At 43.4% G+C, this 15425-nt stretch overlaps 1 protein-coding gene across 1 annotated transcript; it reads left to right on the forward strand.

Annotated features, from left to right (window-relative positions):
• The first annotated feature begins 416 nt into the window (after window positions 1–416).
• api5 (apoptosis inhibitor 5) lies at window positions 417–15019 on the forward strand. The gene is given in 15 exon segments (XM_064990081.1): window positions 417–735; window positions 1532–1693; window positions 1883–1976; window positions 3991–4056; window positions 4750–4797; window positions 4800–4900; window positions 5275–5481; window positions 6288–6392; window positions 6503–6592; window positions 7633–7817; window positions 11761–11854; window positions 12012–12068; window positions 12164–12243; window positions 12619–12761; window positions 14046–15019. Coding segments are annotated over 15 exon segments (1578 nt in total). The 5' UTR covers window positions 417–660; the 3' UTR covers window positions 14117–15019.
• Window positions 15020–15425: the final 406 nt, after the last annotated feature.

The raw sequence follows: 15425 nt of genomic DNA on the forward strand, positions 1-15425 counted from the left end.
GTATATTTAATACCAAATACTGAACTTTGAGACTTTTACTCAATTGGTATTTTACTCGGTGACTTTTCAATTTTACTTGAGTCATCTTAATAATAATACATTTAAAAGTGTAACAATTGGGTACTTTTTTCCACCACTGAACATTTTTGCATAAAGTTGATGTTAGACAAGCTTTTGGATGCGCTCGAGTTGGTCCGAAATCTGTGCCATTAAAAACTTATCATACAGTGATATCAAAGGTCCATTGTCCCTTATTTTATGTATAGGATGTGCGTTTGCCATCACTGATATATATATATATATAACTTCACTCGGACAGTGTAAATTTCAGTATTGTTTGGGAAGATGAAGATGAGGAATCTTGTCCGCGCGTTCCAGAACGTTGGTGTGCGTCCCTGAAGGAAGCGCATGCGCACCAATGTACTTCCTGATACTAATTTTCGTAGCAAGGCTAGTCGTGTACATTGTTGGAGCGGACAACGGGGTTTCATTCGCAACGTTCTAGAAATTTCCTCTCCCCATCCCCTTGTCCAATACACAGCACGTAATATTGTATATGTTTTTGGAGAAATTCTGGACTCAAAGGGAAGAATTTAAAGTCATATCGGTGGAATATTGTTTGTATTCTCATCTCGACAACACGCAGTTGGACGCACTCTGATGGCGGTCACTATCGAGGAGCTGTATCGTAACTATGGGATTCTTGCTGATGCCAAGCCGGAGGATCTGAGCCAGGTATGCAGGAGATGGATGACTACTTATCTAAGTAATTGAAGTATCTTCCAGAATGGCGCCATTTTTTTTTATTATTCAAATAAGTTACAGCAGTGGAAGCCAGAGGTGAAAGTTAGGCCGAACCACACACATTGGTTAAGTATAGTAACTAGCTAGTTAGCATCTCATGTTAAACTAACGTTAGCTTGCTAGCAAGCTAAATTGGGCCTAATTTGTTAGCTAATCCTGTTTCACTTGATTTACCCGGCGTTTGTATCGTAGCTTCCCAGGTAACTCGTGGAACTAATTTACATTTATAGCAAGCAAGGTAACTAGTTAGTTACTTGACGATGTTTTATAATACATTTTAGTTGGCTTAGCGAAGTCAAAACAGAGAACACAGACCTCTAGCTAGCTTCAATTGATTTGACCTGACCCCTATCCCACTAGCTAAATAGCGGCTAGCTAGCTAACGTTAATTGTCTAAGATGGGTTATTGATTGCCTTGCACAGCTCCTGAAAAAAAGTAATTGAGCCATGCCATGACTTAACTTGTCATGCTGGTTAGATTTACAATGTAAAAATCAAAGGCGCTCTCTTACTATAGTGTTAGCTAGGTAGCTACTACTACTGACAACTTGCTAGTATAATGCCAAGGGATTCAAGTATTGCATGCTTGTTGGGCAGAAGTCTCATCTCTACTCTAATCAGTATTTTGACCAACACTAAACTGGAAGCTTTTGCATTCAAGTTTGACAGTGATGTCCTAATATTACAAATTTGTTAATGTATCAAATTGTTTGGATCTGTCCTCCAGCACAAAGATGCCTATCAGGTGATCCTTGATGGCGTGAAAGGGGGTCCTAAAGAGAAGCGCTTGGCAGCACAGTTCATTCCCAAATTCTTCAGCAGTTTCCCAGAGCTGGCAGATGCAGCAATCAACGCTCAGCTTGACCTGTGTGAGGATGAAGACGTCTCGGTAATGATTTTATCCCAGTGGCACTATCATATCCATTTGGGTAATTCCATTGTGCAGAATGGAGAAGAAAAAAAAGTTATATTTTAACCAATCAATTTGAATGAGTAGCTGTATATCTAATGCTTGGTTACAGTAGTCCTACTACTCTGTTGCTCACCGGTTGTCGGTTCTTCGTCTTTCCTCCTGTAGATTCGGAGGCAGGCCATCAAAGAGCTCCCCCGTTTCGCAGCCGGGGAGAACATCGTCAGGGTAGCAGATATCCTCACCCAGCTCCTCCAGACAGGTACAGTCCTCTTAAGCTAACCCTCCTCGACATTTTCACATGTGGCGTTGTTGTGATACAAACATTTTAATTTTGATACCAGGCCAAGTATCGCTTTTACCACAGGGGGGAGTGACCTAGTGGAATACACATGCATAATGATCTGCATGTCATACTGCATGACATCTTCTTTATTCTTCACTTAATAAACACGCAGCTAATCCTTCATAAACACACAGACTACTCTCCCTCCCTTCATCACACTCTGTTTCCATCTCTCTCATAAATACCCTGCTCCCAACTTTTAAAATGTTAGGCACCAAACAGAATTGAGAACACCAGAAGGAGAATGGTTTTTAATATAGTTTAGACCTATATTAATCTTTCCTCTTTTTTTTGAAGCACATGTCATGAGTAGCAGAACCTTTTCCTTTAATCCTGGGCCAATCAAATTAGCCTAGACCTACTGTCAAGATACCGGGTTGTTAGCTAGCTAGGTAACATGACTGAACAACATTGTTTGTTTTCAAACCAATAATTGGTTACCCCGGATTAGTTTAAGATGGCCCGCGGCATGGTTTGTGTAATTATATAAAGTATTATAGAAAATAATACTTAAAATATTCTTGATTTAAAAAAAATAATAATAATAATAAAAAGATGCATAACAGACAGTGCAAGGAGGAATTAATTTGAAATATATTTATAATAGGGGGATAAAACTGTCAGAAAGGAATCTCAAAGAAAGAAAGAAAGAAAGGTGTCTGGTAAAATGGGTCATAATTTTACCCGTTTAGGCTTGTGGTCAGTTGACATGGGAGGCTACGTTACAGCAAACTTGCAGTCTACTCAGACTGGCCTGTGTCCATAGTTATAACAGGCAATGAAATGATATAATGTATCAACTTTGCCCGCGCTACTCCGATGTAACAAATATAAGAGGACTCAAGGACTGCAGTGATGCATGTTTTGTGCCGCTACCATATTGTGTTGCTGCCATGTTGTGTTGTCATGTGTTGCTGCCATGTTGTGTTGTCATGTGTTGCTGCCATGCTATGTTGTTGTCTTATGTCCCTCTTAATGTAGTGTTGTGATGTGTTTTGTCATGTTATTATTATTTTTTTACAAAAATGTGTCACAATCTCCTCAGGATGCCTTTTGGTGGACTGTCATTGTAAATAGGAATTTGTTCTTAACTGATTTGTCTGGTTAAATACAGAGGAGGCGGCGAGTGAGGGGTGGACGGAGGGAGAGGAGGCGGCGAGTGAGGGGTGGACGGAGGGAGAGGAGGCGGCGAGTGAGGGGTGGACGGAGGGAGAGGAGGCGGCGAGTGGGGGTGGACGGAGGGAGAGGAGGGAGAGGCGGCGGGCGAGTGGGGGTGGACGGAGGGAGAGGAGGTGGGGGGGGGTGGACGGAGGGAGAGGAGGTGGGGGGGTGGACGGAGGGAGAGGAGGTGGGGGTGGACGGAGGGAGAGGAGGTGGGGGGTGGACGGAGGGAGAGGAGGTGGGGGTGGACGGAGGGAGAGGAGGTGGGGGTGGACGGAGGGAGAGGAGGTGGGGGGTGGACGGAGGGAGAGGAGGCGGCGGGTGGGGGGTGGACGGAGGGAGAGGAGGCGGCGGGTGGGGGGTGGACGGAGGGAGAGGAGGAGGCGGTGGGGGGTGGACGGAGGGAGAGTAGGCGGCGCATACCAGTGGCTGTTGCTTGAATTCAACTGAATTTATTGACATTTTATAACAAGTGCAAGCAGGTTCTTTAGATCGGTAGTATCATATGAAACGTTACTGCGTTATTCTAAAACTGTTGGTTTTGGGATGTTTTTGTAATGTACAATTACCTTGGGAACGTTACCGGTATACCGAGCCACACTCCTTGTATCAAACCTATGTAGCATGTGCCCTGTTGAGGGGAAATGTTTGTACTCTCCTGGGAGTGGACATTATGTATACCATGGTGTTTGGGTCGGTGTCAATAGGAGATATGTTCCGTCTGGGATGCCAATATTTATACTCTCTTCTTCTACGTTGTTGTTTACAGAAGATTCGGCCGAATTCAACCAAGTGAACACAGCTCTGGTCTCCATCTTCAAGATGGACGCGAAGGGTAAGTGTCCATTTTTATTTATTTTTTACATTTCAATTATATATATTTTTATCTCATGTATGGGTAGGTTTTCAATTGTGAGATGACGGACAACTTCACGAGTCAACAGGCAGGATGCAGTGCCTTGTGCTCTTGTATACACTAGTGAAAAGGCAGGACGCAGTGCCTCGTGCTCTTGTATACACTAGTGAAAAGGCAGGACGCAGTGCCTTGTGCTCTTGTATACACTAGTTTAAAGGCAGGACGCAGTGCCTCGTGCTCTTGTATACACTAGTGAAAAGGCAGGACGCAGTGCCTCGTGCTCTTGTATACACTAGTGATCAGGCAGGGCGCCCTGCCTCGTGCTCAAAAGAGCAGTTAAAATCTGGGGGAAAAAATATTTTTTTCATACCTGACTGTATTCCACGTCGTCTGTTGTGTAGAACTCTGAACAACGAGTTAGTAAACATGTGGCAGGCCTTAATCCCAAATGAATGGGTGAAATGGGCACCGGAATAGTTAAAACATTTAATTAACCATCATAGTTGGTGGGTAGTCCTAGTTGGTGGGTAGTCCTAGTTAGTTGAGGTGAGCATAACATAGTTATAATACCCTTTGCCTCGAGCGCCCCCCCCCCACCCCAGAGGCAGGACTTCTGCATAGCCTCTTTATGTCCTGTGGATAACCAACCTGCATTTCTCTATTCTGTCTCAGCTACACTAGGAGGTCTGTTCTCTCAGATCCTGCAGGGGGAGGACATAGTAAGGAGAGGGCCATCAAGTTCCTCTCCATCAAGCTGAAGACCATGCCTGAGGACGCCATGACCAAGGAGGTGGAGGACTACATCTTCACCGAGACAAAGAAGGTCTGTTCCATAGCGCTCTGCTCTGGTAGCAACGATCCGTGTGGTGAACTAACTCACTGCTTGGGGCTGGTTAGTAGAGCTCTTTGTGAGAGGACTTGGATAGATTTGAATTTGTTTTTATTTCTATTAATTGACAAACTGAATACAAGAGCTCCATAGGAGGGATCTGTCACCTAGTTGGAGGTAGGATATATTTGTAACTGGTGACCTGTGGGTCACGGTGACTCCTGGGTCATTTTCATTAGAGCAAAAAATTACTTTCTTGTTGGGCAAATCCTGGTAGTCCCTCCCAGTTTTAGTCAGTTTTCTTCTGTTTGGTGCCTACTGAACACGACCCAGCCCTGTGTCCCACGTTGACCCTGTTCCAACCCCAGGTGCTGGAGGACGTGACTGGGGAAGAGTTTGTGCTGCTGATGCGGATCCTGATGGTGCTGAAGGGCCTGCAGACGATGAGTGGGCGGCAGCAGCTGGTGGAGCTGGTGGTGGAGCAGGCCTTTCTGGAGCAGGCCCTGAACCCTGCTGACCCCGACACTGTGGACCGCCTGCTGCAGTGCACACGCCAAGCCCTGCCCCTCTTCTCTGTGAGTGATACACACACACACTATAACACACACACAGGCCATAATAATATACTCCCCCTCTTCTCTGTGAGTGATACACACACACACTATAACACACACAGGCCATAATAATATACTCCCCCTCTTCTCTGTGAGTGATACACACACACACACTATAACACACACAGGCCATAATAATATACTCCCCCTCTTCTCTGTGAGTGATACACACACACACTATAACACACACACAGGCCATAATAATATACTCCCCCTCTTCTCTGTGAGTGATACACACACACACTATAACACACACAGGCCATAATAATATACTCCCCCTCTTCTCTGTGAGTGATACACACACACACACTATAACACACACAGGCCATAATAATATACTCCCCCTCTTCTCTGTGAGTGACACGCAGACATTCTAACATACTATACTCCACTTAGTGTCTTCCAGTACAGTGAGTTCATAGTCATTTTTGTGTGTCCCCTGTGGGACTTGATCCTGCGACCTTGGCTTTGCTAGTGCCACACTCTTACCAGCTGAAGCAACTGCTTATCCCGCACTCACAACACACAGTATCACCAAACACACTGGGGGAAATGTTGTTTTACAATGCTTACTATCACCATACACACACACACTGTAATTGTTTGCAAAATGCTAATTGTGTTTTTGCCTTTACATCTCATTTTTACTTATTTTCTATTTATGCGTGTTTGTTCAAGCCTCTGACCTCCCCCTAAAACAAATGTTCTTCAGAGACAAATGAACTTGAACTTCTTGAACTTGAAACTCATTATTTTTACACTTCCAGAAAAATGTCCATTCCACCCGCTTCGTCACTTACTTCTGTGACCACGTCCTGCCCAACCTCAGCTCCCTGACCAGTCCCGTGGCAGAGCTGGACATTCAGCTGGAGGTCAGTTACCACCCTCCCCTGTACCAACCGTACAAAGTTCAGGCAGCTAGTCCTCCATGTTGGCTCCAACATGCCCAGGGACAAATCATTGATATGTGGTGTGTGTGTAGGTGTTGAAGCTGCTTGCTGAGATGAGTCCATTCTGTGGAGACATGGAGAAGGTGGAGACCAACCTCACCATGCTGTTTGAGAAGCTGCTGGTAAGTAACAGCCTAGCGCAGGTCAGCCTTCTAATGGGGTTAGGAGTGCTTTCACCATACTGGTATCTCTCTGGATACCTTCTCATGGGGTTAGGAGTGCTTTCACCATACTGGTATCTCTGTGGATACCTTCTCATGGGGTTAGGAGTGCTTTCACCATACTGGTATCTCTCTGGATACCTTCTCATGGGGTTAGGAGTGCTTTCACCATACTGGTATCTCTCTGGATACCTTCTCATGGGGTTAGGAGTGCTTTCACCATACTGGTATCTCTCTGGATACCTTCTCATGGGGTTAGGAGTGCTTTCACCATACTGGTATCTCTCTGGATACCTTCTCATGGGGTTAGGAGTGCTTTCACCATACTGGTATCTCTCTGGATACCTTCTCATGGGGTTAGGAGTGCTTTCACCATACTGGTATCTCTCTGGATACCTTCTCATGGGGTTAGGAGTGCTTTCACCATACTGGTATCTCTCTGGATACCTTCTCATGGGGTTAGGAGTGCTTTCACCATACTGGTATCTCTCTGGATACCTTCTCATGGGGTTAGGAGTGCTTTCACCATACTGGTATCTCTCTGGATACCTTCTCATGGGGTTAGGAGTGCTTTCACCATACTGGTATCTCTCTGGATACCTTCTCATGGGGTTAGGAGTGCTTTCACCATACTGGTATCTCTCTGGATACCTTCTCATGGGGTTAGGAGTGCTTTCACCATACTGGTATCTCTCTGGATACCTTCTCATGGGGTTAGGAGTGCTTTCACCAGACGGCATATCGCTATATCTAGTTGATTTTGGACCAGCTTATGTAACGGTCTGGTTTATCAGACTGGTAAAAGGCCAATGGACCAAACAGACTGTGCCAAGGTATGAGGCTGATGTTAGTTATGGCGTGTTTTGCCCTTAACTGGTCCGGACCGGTGGAAGGCTAACGGGTCCGGACCGGTGGAAGGCTAACGGGTCCGGACCGGTGGAAGGCTAACGGGTCCGGACCGGTGGAAGGCTAACGGGTTCACACTTCCTCCCTGTGTCTAGGAGTTCATGCCGCTGCCTCCAGAGGCGGAGGGTGAGAACGGCGAGAACACACTGAGCGACGAGCCCAAGCTGCAGTTCAGCTACGTGGAGTGTCTCCTCTTCAGCTTCCACCAGCTGGGCAAAAAGCTCCCCGATTTCCTCATTGACAAGATCAATGCAGAGCGCCTCAAAGACTTCAAGATCAGGTAGAGGAGGGTTTGTTTGCCCCGTAACGTTTTTGGCAACGTTCACTTGTCTTTTTGAAAAGTGTTGTGGCATTTACATTTATTTTGGTCCCCATTTTCATCAGTCATCTGCGTTTTGACAACGCTTCTGTTTAATTTCTATCAGTCTACTGTAGCGTGTGGATGCCAGTAATGTTAGTGATTGTTTACCGAGTCATAGTTTTATTTGTATTTTTTTTAAATGTATTTTAAGTCAGTCTAGTACCCTTTTGCATACAGACTTTACTGAATGTTGCCGGTCATTTTTATCTGGCCATGTTTTTTAGAACCTAGTTCATACAGTCCTGTTTTGACCACATTCCTTCCTGGATAAGAATTTTCTACAGGCCGTCCAGTGTGGGAGTAGATGTGGGTGGGCATCTTATTTGAATTAATCCGTTGGAATACACACCCATCACAAAGAAATCCACTATTAGATCGTTTTTGGCTGGTCCTAAAACACAAAACGAATAATGTATTTTCAAAAGATTAGAATAAGAGGTCGACCGATTATGATTTTTCAACGCCGATACCGATTTATTGGAGGACAAGAAAAAAAGCCAATACCGATTAATCGGGCAATTTTGGGGGGGGGGGGGTGTAATTTTTAAAATGTTATTTATTTGTAATAATGACAATTACAACAATACTGAATCAACACTTATTTTAACTTAATATAATACATCAATAAAATCAATTTACCTGCAAATAAATAATGAAACTTGTTCAATTTGGTTTAAATAATGCAAAAACAAAGTGTTGGAGAGGAAAGTAAAAGTGCAATTTGTGCCATGTAAGAAAGCTAACGTTCTGAGCAAGGAACTTAAACATGAGAACATATGGAAGCTGGTGGTTCCTTTTAACATGAGCCTTCAATATTCCCAGGTAAGAAGCTTGAGGTTGTAGTTATTATAGGACTATTTCTCTCTACCATTTGTATTTCATATACCTTTGACTATTGGATGTTCTTATAGGCACCATGGTATTGCCAGTGTAACAGTATAGCTTCCTTCCCTCTCCTTGCCCATACCTGGGCTCGGACCAGGAACACATTGACAACAGCCACCCTCGAAGCAGCATTACCCATGCAGAGCAAGGGGAACAACTACTCCAAATCTCAGAGCGAGTGAAGTTTGAAACGCTATTAGCGCGCACCCTGCTAACTAGCTAGCCATTTCACATTGGCTACACCAGCCTCATCTCGGGAGTTGATAGGCTTGAAGTCATAAACAGCGCAATGCTTGACGCACAACTAAGAGCTGCTGGCAAAACACACAAAAGTGCTGTTTGAATGAATGCCTACGAGCCTGCTGCTGCCTACCACCGCTCAGTCAGATACGTTTTATGCTCAGTCAGATTATATGCAACACAGGACACGCTAGATAATATCTAGTAATATCATCAACCATGTGTAGTTAACTAGTGATTATGATTGATTGTTTTTTATAAGATAAGTTTAATGCTAGCTAGCAATTTACCTTGGCTTACTGCATTCGCGTAACAGGCAGCCTCCTTGTGGAGTGCAACGAGAGGCAGGTGATTATAGCGTTGGACGAGTTAACTGTAAGGTTGCAAGATTGGATCCCCCGAACTGACATGGTGAAAATCTGTCGTTCTGCCGCTGAACAAGGCAGTTAACCCACCGTTCCTAGGCCGTCATTGAAAGTAAGAATGTTTTCTTAACTGACTAGCCTAGTTAAATAAAGATTGAATAAAGGTGTAAAAAAATATATATATATAAAAAATCTGCCAAATCGGTGCCCAAAAATACCGATTTCCGATAATGAGAACTTGAAATCGGCCCTAATTAATCGGTCAACCTGTAATTAGAATGGCATATTTCGAGTTGAATGATGTTACTAGTCTGTGCCGCCTATATGGCTGAGCCGTTCACATGAAATCAATAGGTGTTTCATTCAACAAACTAGGCCTACTTGGGCTACCCTGACTACAGTCAATACACATAATACAGTGAGCTCAAAGCATTGGGACAGTCACACATTTAGTAGTTTTGGCTCTGTACTTCCAGCACTTTGGATTTCAAATTAAATTAATTTTCTTTATCTGAATTGTCTTTCTGAGTCCAGAGAATTAACAGAATTGTTCCAGGAGACTGTAGGTGATTTACAGTAATAGACCATGAAGAAATGTCTGAAAAAGGGAATACTAAATGCAAGCGTATTTTAATTACGCTGTAAAATGAATGGATAGACGTACAAGGCATCAACTTAAGTTACAAATCATTAACAAGCATTATTCTAAGCATTTGAGTTGTTTGGCTTCCACGTCTGAGTTGATGACCACTAGCGTTACTTTAAAGTTTAAAGTTAACCTCCAATCTGAATAAGGGACCAAATAGTTAACTTGTGTATTAAAGTAGTCAAGTTAACTGGCCCCAATATTTTTGTTCCTTTAAAATGGGTGGGATGATATGTACACAAAGTTCTGTAATTTCTAAACAGTTCACCTGATATGGATGAAAATACCCTCACAGTCCCAATTGGAGCTCATTGTATTTTTATAGTTGGCTAAGAATATAATGAAATATAACAGAATAAATGACACACAAAATAATATATTTTTCCTGCATGGCAACGTGTGGAACTGCCGTCCATATAAATAAAGAGCCCATGCCAAGTCCATGGTTTTTTAAATTCAATTTTTATCCTCTTTCTCTTTTCTAACCTCTGTTTTGTTAGGGAGCAGGGGTAGGGTCTCAAGTTGAGTATCTTCATTATTTATACCCGTAGAAAATAATAGCGTTCTATAGTTTTAGAATCGTTTGAGTCTCGTGTTCAAATTTCACATCCTCCTTTGGGCTTTTGGAGTTGCATTTATGCAATTGAGCCAAAATAGACGTTTACCTGATTTAGGCTACATAAAAGCATACTAAATGTTTCTGAGCAGCGATAGATGGAGCTGTCCCACCTCTACTTATTTAGAATTAACCTAATATACAGACATTCAGTGAAACTAAATCACTTTAAGGCGAGTCACATGTTGGTTGGGAGTGGGCCTAGGCTACGAAGCGACAGCAAGTGAAGAGCAAAATAATCTGTTAGTTAAACTACATAACATGCTGGCAAAATGTTCTGATCAATGCAAAATAATGAGCCAACTAGACAAGATAATCGTGAGCAACACTCGCCTCAACTTAGCTAACATTTCCACAGCCTAACCAATATCCAAACGGCGATTCGGTAAAAATATTCACGTTTGTCTCAACAGTGCTGAAATAGTGACTCCACACAGTTAGGTTAATGCTTTGAGTAGTTTATAACAATTGAATTATTATTATTATTATTATTTTGAACCTTTATTTAACCAGGCAAGTCAGTTAAGAACAAATTCTTATTTTCAATGATGGCCTAGGAACAGTGGGTTAACTGCCTGTTCAGGGGCAGAACGACAGATTTGTTCCTTGTCAGCTCGGGGGTTTGAACTTGCAACCTTCCGGTTACTAGTCCAACGCTCTAACCACTAGGCTACCCTGCCGACTTTGGGAGTTTCAGTAAGCAACAATTTGATGCCTTCAATTGCATTAGCCTGTTTTATTCCATATTTTCTTTGTCATTCAGTGATATTTATTCCCACTGTAAGTCTTTATGGATCCATCCAGTTGTGGTTGAGGAAACAACAGTGCGTGTGGTGGGCGACGAGATGAAGTGACATGCCTCGCAAAGTTTACAACTGCCAGGATGATAGTAGTTAGCTGCCTAGCAACCACCAAGAGCGTGCCAATACCGCCGAAGCATTACGTCTACGGTTCATACTCGGCCGTACGCTGAACTTTCCCGAGATCATTACTAGGTCGGTTGGCGGAAATATATAACTAAAAGTTGGTGGGATGCTGAAGAGGGCGAGAAAAAATGTCTTGGTTTGAAAGGTGTATAACCCAAGTTTGTTATTTCTCTCCTGCCTCCAGATTACAGTACTTCGCCAGAGGGCTGCAGGTGTACATTCGCCAGCTGCGAGTTGCCCTGCAAGGCAAGACTGGAGACGCACTGAAGACCGAAGAGGTAGCTATGTATTATGGCTGTTGTTTTGGTCTCCAATGATAAGTCACTAGTTTTGTTTCTTCTTGACAAGCCTCAGTTGTTCTGATTTCAATGAAGCGCTGTAGACCGTTTTCTATTGTGAGTATTCCCTGATGGTTATATTCTCTTTCCATCTCAGAACAAGATCAAAGTGGTGGCTCTGAAGATCACCAACAACATCAACGTTCTGATCAAGGTGAGGCGTTCGAAACACTTGGTCGACCCTGAAACGCACTTGGTCGACCCTGAAACACTAGCTGACATTCTCATTACTGTTCCCTTTCTTTGCAGGATCTCTTCCACAACCCACCGTCGTACAAGAGCAGTGTCACGCTGTCCTGGAAGCCTGTCCAGAAGGCTGAGACTGTAGCGTAAGCCTCTTTCAATGTTGTCACGGGAATCTGGTGACCCAGAATATCGGGTTTCTGGCGAGGTGTTCTTTAACAGTCTTAAAGATGCATTACGCTGTCAAAAATCTAACTGGGTCAGATGTTTTCAGATCTCCAAAAGTAGTCCGTCAGGGGGAGTTCAGTGCCAGGCCGTCTGTTTTGTAAATTGGAGTGTAATGTTCATTCATGGGATTCAGTCTCATCTCAACGGACCTGCCCATATCAATGACTGATGAATGGATTTGTAATACATTATACAGGGACACGATCAACTTGTTAGTGGCAAATCTTCAGATATAAAACACCATTAGATCAGGTCACCTGGGGTCATAACACTGTGACCTTTGCCCACCACAGTCTGAAGCGCCCGTCCGGGGAGGATATGGGTGCAGGCAGTACCATGAAGAAGCAGCTGTCCCCCCTGCCCCGGAGGGATGCACGGCAGATCTACAACCCCCCCAGTGGCAAGTACAGCGCCACCATCGGCAACTTCTCTAACGGTGAGGGTGGCACACTGAGCCATAGCTGGCTTTTAGGGGCACCGGGTGGATGACCGACGTTGCGCAGACATATGTTTTTTCTCATATTGTCTGACGTTTTGTCTCTTCTACATAAGTAGAATGATCTTGGTGTAACTTAGTCACTCTGGGAGAGATGATGTACTGACTGAACTGTGGTCATGTTTTGGGGGCCTACTGAGCCTCTCCAATGTGTGTGTTGGATATTGTTCACTTCCACCGTGTATTGTGCCACGTACCCCCTTTCTGGATACTTGAGTGACCGAGGTGCACATGCTAATGATTTGATGCTAGAATGTACCGGGTTCAAAGGATAGTTATATAAACTGGGTCGTTTGAGGCCTGAATGCTGAATGACTGACAGCCATGGTATAACAGACCGTATACCACAGGTATGACAAAACATATTTTTACGGCTTTAATTATGTTGGTAGCCTGTTTGTAATAACAATAAGACACCTCAGGTTTGTGTTATATGGCCAAAATACCACAGCTAAGGGCTGTGTCCAGGCACTACGCATCACAGAGTCACACAGCCCTTAGCAGTGGTATTTAGCCGTAAGCAATAAGGCCCGAGGTGGTGTGGTATATGGCCAATATACCACGGCTAAGGTTGTACTTAATGCAGAGTGCCTGGACACAGCCCTTAGCAGTGGTATTTAGCCGTAAGCAATAAGGCCTGAGGTGGTGTGGTATATGGCCAATATACCACGGCTAAGGTTGTACTTAATGCAGAGTGCCTGGACACAGCCCTTAGCAGTGGTATTTAGCCGTAAGCAATAAGGCCTGAGGTGGTGTGGTATATGGCCAATCATATAACACAAAGTGGTATTTAGCCGTAAGCAATAAGGCCTGAGGTGGTGTGGTATATGGCCAATATACCACGGCTAAGGTTGTACTTAATGCGGAGTGCCTGGACACAGCCCTAAGCCGTGGTATATTGGTCATATAACACAAACCTGAGGTGCCTTACTGCTTAATTAACCCAAATCAGGCATTGTTTTCAAGCTGAGCCCTCTGTTTCATGTGAGCAGTTGAGAAATCTGCAACTGAATGGGAGGGAATGTCTCCATATTACAATCCTTTTGAGCTATGACACACATGAATTAACACCGTTAGTTTTTCCTTTTATAGGCTGTTGGATCCCTTCAAAGTAAGGCCCAGAGGTTATTCCTGGCCAGGTCTAACAGTCAGGAAAATCTCCTGGCCCTTATGATGATTGTTCATACTGATCCCCTGTCTGTTGTGCCTGTCTTGTGATTCCAGAGCAGCGTGGAGGCTTCAGGGGCGGCCGGGGGAGAGGATTCGGAGGCAGGGGTCGAGGCCGAATCTACTGAGTCCACCATCACACACACACACACACTACACACACTGAACTGCAGCACATCAGGATCCCTGCCGTAACCAAGGGGGTCTCCATGACCACCGCTCCTCAACCTGTGTCCACTTGTTCTTTTTCCTCCGCCTCCAAACACCTGTGCAAAGGAAGTTGTTGTTTTTTTGGTCGTTTCCTGCCCTCAGAGTAAATCCACTTCAAGGAGACTGGGATTTGGACTTTCCTACCTGACATTTCCACCCTCACACTCTTGCCTGGTGAAGCGATTGTTCAAGTAGATCCTTGTGGTTTTAGTTTTTTATTAGTATTTTTGTGGAACCAGAGACTGACAAGTTGTACCTGATTTGATATTTTTGTCAGAAGAAAAAAAAAGTTTTATAAACTGTTGACAAATGCATTCTCTTTTTATTTCTTTAAAAAAAAATCGAGCTTGGATTTGGATTGGCCTTCTCTCTTCGCTACTTTGTATGAATCCAAATTTTTTCATCTGAATTTTTTTTTTTTATCAAACTTGTATTGATGTCTCCACCACCATGCCCTTTTGTTTGTGTAAAACCTTGTTAAAATAAGACAATTACATTGAAAACCAATGTATTCTGAATTTTTAGGTAGTAGGAAAAACTAGATTATTTCCTCTGCAAAGGCTGTGTGACGCCGAATAGATGATTATTAAAGTAATTTTGTTTTATTGGACATTGGGTGTCTTTTGAATCAGCCAAGGCAGATTTAGGACTTGGGAGTTCAATTTTAATTAACTCCCAAGTAGCTTTTCTACTAAATTTAAATGAGTTTAGAGTCTCAATTTGAGTTTTCCATTCATGTTTTGCATGCTTTTATTTTTATTAAATATTTCTCCCCATGTTATTTAAAAACTTTTGGATTAAAAAAAGGAAATCAAATCTGATTGGAATACATTATCAATTTATTTGAGTATTTTTCTACCAAATGGTCCTTCAAAGCTTTTCCTCACTATGCAGTATACAGAAGTTGACCTGTGTTGTAGGTTCTCTGCTGTATAGTTGGTGGTGTATCGTCTATATAGTTAATCAATGCAAAAGACACAACAGACTCCTGGGGTGCATTCGGGTTGAAGGAAACAGCAACGCGGAAGCAAACATACCTCCAAGCTTGTGGTGCTTGGTATGTACTGTTATTAATTGTTGCTACAAAGAAAAGACCAACTGAACACAACCCCCTGTTTTAGCTTGTATTGAGCTTCACTTGCTAGGATTTGTTCATTTGATTTGATTTAACTTTTTTTTGTAAAAGAACTGGTGTTTTCTGAAGCCCAAGTGACCTTGCTGTCAAAG

This window comes from Oncorhynchus masou, chromosome 15 (genome assembly GCF_036934945.1).
Source record: "Oncorhynchus masou masou isolate Uvic2021 chromosome 15, UVic_Omas_1.1, whole genome shotgun sequence".
Taxonomy (NCBI): domain Eukaryota; kingdom Metazoa; phylum Chordata; class Actinopteri; order Salmoniformes; family Salmonidae; genus Oncorhynchus; species Oncorhynchus masou.